At 35.7% G+C, this 6733-nt stretch overlaps 1 protein-coding gene across 1 annotated transcript; it reads left to right on the top strand.

Moving 5' to 3' along the window:
• The first annotated feature begins 284 nt into the window (after positions 1–284).
• LOC149157042 (uncharacterized) lies at positions 285–2543 on the top strand. Its single transcript, XM_089445529.1, has 2 exons — positions 285–500; positions 694–2543. Exon 2 carries the CDS (start codon positions 800–802, stop codon positions 2252–2254), a length of 1455 nt encoding a protein of 484 aa, XP_089301655.1. The 5' UTR covers positions 285–500; positions 694–799; the 3' UTR covers positions 2255–2543.
• The last annotated feature ends 4190 nt before the right edge of the window (positions 2544–6733 follow it).

Genomic DNA, 6733 nt, shown 5'->3' with positions numbered 1-6733 from the left:
CCCTTTGAATGACCCTGTAGTTGAGGTGAGGTGAAAGCTTGTGACCAAAAGTGTCCGATGATTCCTCCCATTTCCTCTCCATGGACTATTATTCCTGTCTTATCATGAATTATCATGAACAGGTAGGCATACTTTCTCTTCATTATTGTACTTTCCCTTTATTATTGTGTAGCCAGACTTAGCCTAGATGGTATGATTGACGGGTTGCCAATCTAAATATTATTTGTAGCAGCTGGTGCAAATGACTTTGATCTGGTTGAGTTTGGTATGTGAATAAATTGGAACTATATATATGTGTGCTCTACAGCTGCAATGCATAGCGGTGGCAAAAGAATGATTGGGTATCAGGTTCCCTTTTTTCCTGTGAAGAATATGTACGTTTATCAGTATATGGACGTTTTGGCAGAGTTTCATGATTCTTGACTGAGAAAAACAGTTCTGTATTCTTCCTAAAGTTGAAACGGGATTCTACATAATATCTCTTGTGAAGTATATATATGGTAAATGCATTAATGTAAATTAAGATGTAAATGTTGAGTTCTAATGTTGGAGGCTTTGAGGAATTGTCTCATACAGACAAGTCTGAAGAGTTTGTAGAATTTGATTAACATTGATTGGTTACAATTGATTAGATTTTTGTAGCTTTATTGTTACAGAAATTTCTAATGATTATACTTATGTCTGCAATTACAGAAGATGAAGGTTATAAACCATGTAAACTTCCCTCAAAAGTTCATCTGAATTCGGAGCTCGGAGGTTTCAGTTGTAAACAAAGTACTGGCACTGATCTATTGAAGCGATGGTGTTTGAAACTTCATCGATGGAATCTCAAGTGTCAAAACCTCCTTCATGGGGCTCTGGGATGCTCATATCCTCTCAAGTTCCTGGTTCTTTTCCAACCCCCATGGTGTCCAGTCCTGAAATACCTTCTAAGAATATTGATGCCATTGCAAATATTCATACTGTTATTATGGGGTTCCAGCAGCAGAGAAATGCAGCAACCCAATCTATAAAATCTTCAAGTCACAGACAGATGGTTAGTGATTGTCATCCAAATCAAGTAAAGCAAATGGTAGACACAACGCTCTTAGGGCTTGACTCAGTTAATAGCGAAGATGGGCTAAGATTTTTACAGCATCCAGAAGGTTTTAAATTCGTGGAGGACTCAGTACATTTTAGGTATGGACCTGCAGCAGGCTGGGATCATGACCTTTCTGCAGAACTGTTGACTTCTACTAAAAATATATTCGTTCCAGAGTCTGAGATTGATCAAAATGACCTGAATACTGCTTACAACAACATTTCCTTTTTGCAACCGAGTTCTTCTTCATTTCCATTTAGTTATGGCTACGAGAACCAGCTGCCCAGCCTCCCAACGGACTCCATTGAATCTTTGGACTGTCTCTTCTCTGCTACCAACAGCAGCAGCTGCAATATTGTGGAAAACGATGAAGGGATGTCTCCGACCATCACAGAGCACGATAATAATGGAGATGTGAAAACCAAGGTGTTGTTGCCCACTTCAATTTCAACAGACCATCCACCTTTTCTCTGCAGAACGTTGAGTAGTGCGGCTTCTTCAGAATCACAAACACACAACATTGCACCAGAACCCGAGGACCAGTCCGTTTCCCAAGGTTCCTCGGATCCCATCAAGGTCAAGGAATCCAAAGCCTTGAAGAGCAGTTCTCAGGTCGCCAATAAGCGACCCAGGGATAGTACCAGTGTTCCCAAAAGGTCCAAATCCAGAAACAAATCATCAATCAAGGAAGAACAAGGGCAACAGTTTTCATTTGTATTTGGTCAAGCAGACTCATCTGAAGTAGAGCCTGATATTGAAGCCATTGCCACCATGAGAGAGATGATCTACAGAGCTGCAGCATTCAGGCCTGTGAATCTGGGTATGGAGATACTGGAGAAGCCTAAACGTAAGAATGTGAGGATTTCCAGCGACCCACAAACGGTTGCTGCACGTCAGAGGAGGGAGAGAATCAGTGACAGGATTCGAATCCTGCAACGTTTGGTTCCTGGTGGAACCAAGATGGACACCGCTACCATGCTTGATGAAGCAGTGAATTACCTCAAGTTCCTCAAGGCCCAAGTTAAAACTCTGGAGTCTCTGGGCAATAAAGTTGACAACATGCACATCAATTCCACCATGCCCACCTGCTTCATGACTTCATCGAGTAATGCCCTCAACTCCTACTCCTTTGATGCCTTGAATTCCCATATCTATCAAAATCATCTTGGATAAATCTGTGATCTTCACTTGCTTCATTGATCATAATCTTTTCAATGCATCAAGCTAGTATTAGGTTTATATACAGGGTTAGATCAACAGAGTTTTGAAATTACTAATTACACAACCGAAAGCTACAGCGTTGCATCTTATGTTGTAAGTTGAAGCCCAAGAACTCTGGATTGATGACCAACAAGAATTTAGATGATAAACAAATCCAGCGTTTTTCGGTTACTGTAAGTATTGAAGGTCAAATAATTTGCAAACCCCTTGTGGCTACTTGAAATAACAAACTCTTGATCTATGGCTGCCCCTTTTTTTATACTTTGTCTCCGCTTCTCACATATCACAGATTCGACGCCATTGATCAGATTGATAAGTAAATTTACTGTACTCAGCTTTTCCGATGATGGATGGCATCTAGTTTTAAGATATGCTCAATAGTTTTAATATACGTTCAATAGTTTTAATATATGTTCAATGTTTATACCATCTCCATATATCAATGGTATTGCAGGTGTGTATTTTCAAAAGCGATGGCATAACCTAACTGTTAGCCTGTAGAGCTAGGTTTATTTGGTAGCAAACAGAAACGACGTACAGCTTATTGACTCGCAATATTCACAGAAACACTAGCACGCAAGCAATAAGAGACTCACAAGAGAACGAATGTTGTTTATGAGTGGTTAAAATAAAAAACACAGAGGGTTAAAATGAAGTAAGGCGTAAACTAATGTATTCTTAGGGTTGTAACCATGTATTTGAGATTTGGCATGTAAGCATTTGTAACCTCAGAATAAACCAGCAGCAGTATTGGTATTAGCATCGATAACAGCAGTATTAATGTTAGTGTTGTAACCTCAGAATAAAGCGGCAGCAGTATTGGTATTAGTATCGATAACAGCAGTATTAATGTTAGTGCTGGTCTATTCCAATGATCTCAGAATCAAACAGCAGCAACGTTATTTGTAATCTCAGAATCAAACAGACGCAATGTTATTTGTAATTTCAGAATCAAACAGCAGCAATGTTATCTATAACCTCAGAATCAAAGAGCTAAAGTATTAGAATCCATATATTAATGTTAGTGTTAATCTTTTCCAATGCTATGCAAAAATAAAATGAAGTATGTTATTATCTGCTCAGTTGTCAGTTGTGCCAACTCTAAACCTACAATGTGTGTAGCATTAGAGTCTGGCCTTTGCTGTTTCCAAAATTAAAAACAGCAGTATCCCTTATGACTTTTGAGAATTGTTTTTACCATTCGAACACAACTGTTCAGAAACTTAGTGAATATGAATATACCCTCAACAGCACTATCTCTTATGCTAAAAATGAGAACTCCACCCTCAATCTTGACTTTTGAGAATTGTTTTTACCGTCCGAACACAAATGTTCAGAAACTTAGTGAATATACCCTCTAATTATTCATAAGTAGAATAAGCAGTATCTCTTCTACTAAAAATTGGAACTCGACCCTTAATCTTGACTTTTGAGAATTGTTTTTGCCCTCTGAACATAAATGTTCAGAAACTTAGTGAATATACCCTCTAATTATTCACAAGTAGAATAATACTTTGAAGAAACTTAGTGAATATACCATCTAAATTCACAAGTAGAATAATACTTTGAAGAGAGTGAATCATGAACTTGTTGCACAGTTTCCATTTTTTGGGTAGATTTTTTGACCTAAAAGAGGAAACTGTGGAGCAAGTTAGGGATTCACTAAACCACCACAGAAGTTTGCCAAACTAAAATAATACTATAGATCAATCATATAATCAATAATTCACTGCGTTCCCAGAAGAACTGATTTTTTTTTCATGCTATCAAGAATCACTTTGGTTGGTTATCATAGTATATTCAGACTGTGAAACTGCTGATGGCTCATTTAAAAAAATAATCCTAATTCGTCCAGAATGGCTTCAATCCACACTATTCTCTGTGGTACAGTAATAGTTCCATGTTATTTTGCCTTTCATGAAATAGCAATCTGCTGCGACGAGAGAAGAATAACTGATTGCTTTCTGCATGACCATGGAGCTGGACCAGTGTCAAGAGTGTAAACATACTAATATGAAGTATATTTCTTGTCATCAAAATATCTACCCCATTCTAAGTCTAAGTCTTTGTGAACCAGATACAGAAACTTTTCCCTTGGAAGACTACTCAACCCCGAGCTGTTATGTATTTTTGATATACCTCAAGATCCATCTTGTTGTGTTCCAATGTCTCTGGGTACCCTACACTGTGATTATATATGAAGGTCCTGCGTGTGTACTGAGACAAGGCAAAACCAATATGAGGTCTAGAACGTGTTTAAGTAAATGAGACTACCTACTTGCACGCAAGCTGTGTATTACAGTCATAACAAGATTAAATTGATGCTTCAGTTCAGATTTTCTTGGTTAATCATTTTTGTATAAACAGATAATATCTCAATTAAGATGGAGAATGTTAGTATTTAATTTTACAGAGAAGGTTAGTATTTAATTTGAAATTACTATCATAGTCATTTTAAGTATGGATCTAACTTTAGTTGAGAGGGATCAAATTTAAGTATGGATGTAACTTTAGTTGAGAGGGATCAAATTTATTTAGTTGTAAATATTTTACACTACAAAATACAATTTATTATTTTTCATTGTTGAAATTGTATTTTTGAATGCTAAATAGAATATATATGAGACTAAATATAAATTTAACCATAAATTTTTTTATTTTTATTTTTTATTATTATAGATATATATGAATTTGATATTTAACATAAATATTTAAATAGTTTATTTGAATCTCTACATGAAATATTTTTTGAAAAGTATAAGATTTAAATATATCATTCACACATTTTTTTACTTCTAATTATTTAATAACATATTATTTGAAATATTTTTGAAAAGTATAAGATTTAAATATTTGATTCACACATTCTTTTACTTCTAATTATTTTATAACATATTATTTTTTTAAAACATAATTTTTATTTTAAAGGATACCTATGCATGGACAAACTTACACATCCTCTCATATTAACTTGTAAAATAAACCTTTCTCCTTAATAAATTCTATAAAAAACATTTATCTTTTTTTTTTTGTATTAGTGCTTAATTTCATCTTTAGTTTCAATTTAAATGTAATAAATTTAATTAAAATATTAAATGTATTTTTTATGGTAATGTTTAGTTTAGTTTTTATTTAATTTTTATTGTTATTTTAATTTAATTTTATTATTTAATATATAAATATTTAATTTTATATTATATATTAATTTCTATATGAAATAATGTCAAAAATTATTTCTTTATGGCTATTTAATTTTCCTATATATATTATTGCTTTTAATTAAATATATATATATATATATATATATATATATATATATATATATTTTTTTTTTTTTTTTTTTTTTTTTTTTTTTCTGGATAAAGACTATTCTATTAAAAAAGATAAAAATATTTACAGAGAGGATTAAACCTCTCAGGGGGTGTAGCCTCCCATCACCAAAGAGACTTATGCAAATAGCAAACTTCAGTGAATTTTTGAAGCAAGAATTGAAGTAAGCTTGAGAGACAAAAAAATAGATTGTCCTATAGTTGATCTATGCTTCAGAGGTAGCTGATCACTTACAGAAATACTATCTTTTAAAACTGCTATTACAAAAAGATCCAAAACCAGGCTTCTGACGTGAAGACTGTAACAATTCATGCTGATATCAAAAAGAAGCCTGAGATATGCAAAGATGGGACAAAAAGAAACCATGGAAGCAGAACTTGAGTACCAAATATCAGAAGAGGGACTACTGTCATGGAATTTTAAGCCAGAAGTCTTTAATCCTGCGAAGGAGAGCCTCTCACCTCCACGTTTGCCTCGTTGGGGGAGCCAATCCAGGTCACCATCTCATTATCTTGAGCTCCCATCATACTGCCATGTGGGGGAATAACGAGATTCAGAACCCTTCCACAAAAGCGCACGTTCACAAGCAAGAATTTTCTCTTGTGGAGAAGCTTGCTGGGGTTGAGGGGCTTCGTGAAGTCCATCCTCATTCTGCTTGAAATTGTCATTGAGGATTACTCTAGCCATCTCACCCTGAAATTCGCTCGTATGAGGCTCAGACTGAGCCCTGGAGATGTCATCTGAGCTCGTAAGCTCATCTTCCTCCTCCGAGAAAATTATAGTGATAGTGGCAGAGATTAAAGGCTTATTGAGCCTACTCCTGAACCTGAATCGGGTAGTTTGAAATGAACTATTCGGAGAGGGCCGCGGAGACGATGGAGAGGCAGAGGCTAAGGGAGTGATACTTTGAGGGGCAGAGCCACCACGAGGCCGAGAAACACCATGAGTACCAGAATTACTTCCACGACAGGGGACGCCACGAGGTCGAGCCATAGCAGGGTGCGCAGGGAGCTTAGGTAAATAAGATGACCAGAACTGGAGGGAAGGCGACCAGACACAGGTGGAATAAACCAAGTTAAGAAACCAGAGGGGCTTCCATAC

The sequence above is a fragment of the Pinus tabuliformis genome, chromosome 9 (genome assembly GCF_031772625.1).
Source record: "Pinus tabuliformis cultivar Carrire ecotype Pingquan chromosome 9, CPIR1, whole genome shotgun sequence".
NCBI classification, from domain to species: domain Eukaryota; kingdom Viridiplantae; phylum Streptophyta; class Pinopsida; order Pinales; family Pinaceae; genus Pinus; species Pinus tabuliformis.
Note: the sequence above shows the minus strand (reverse complement) of the source record. Positions and strands in the feature narration are given on the sequence as shown.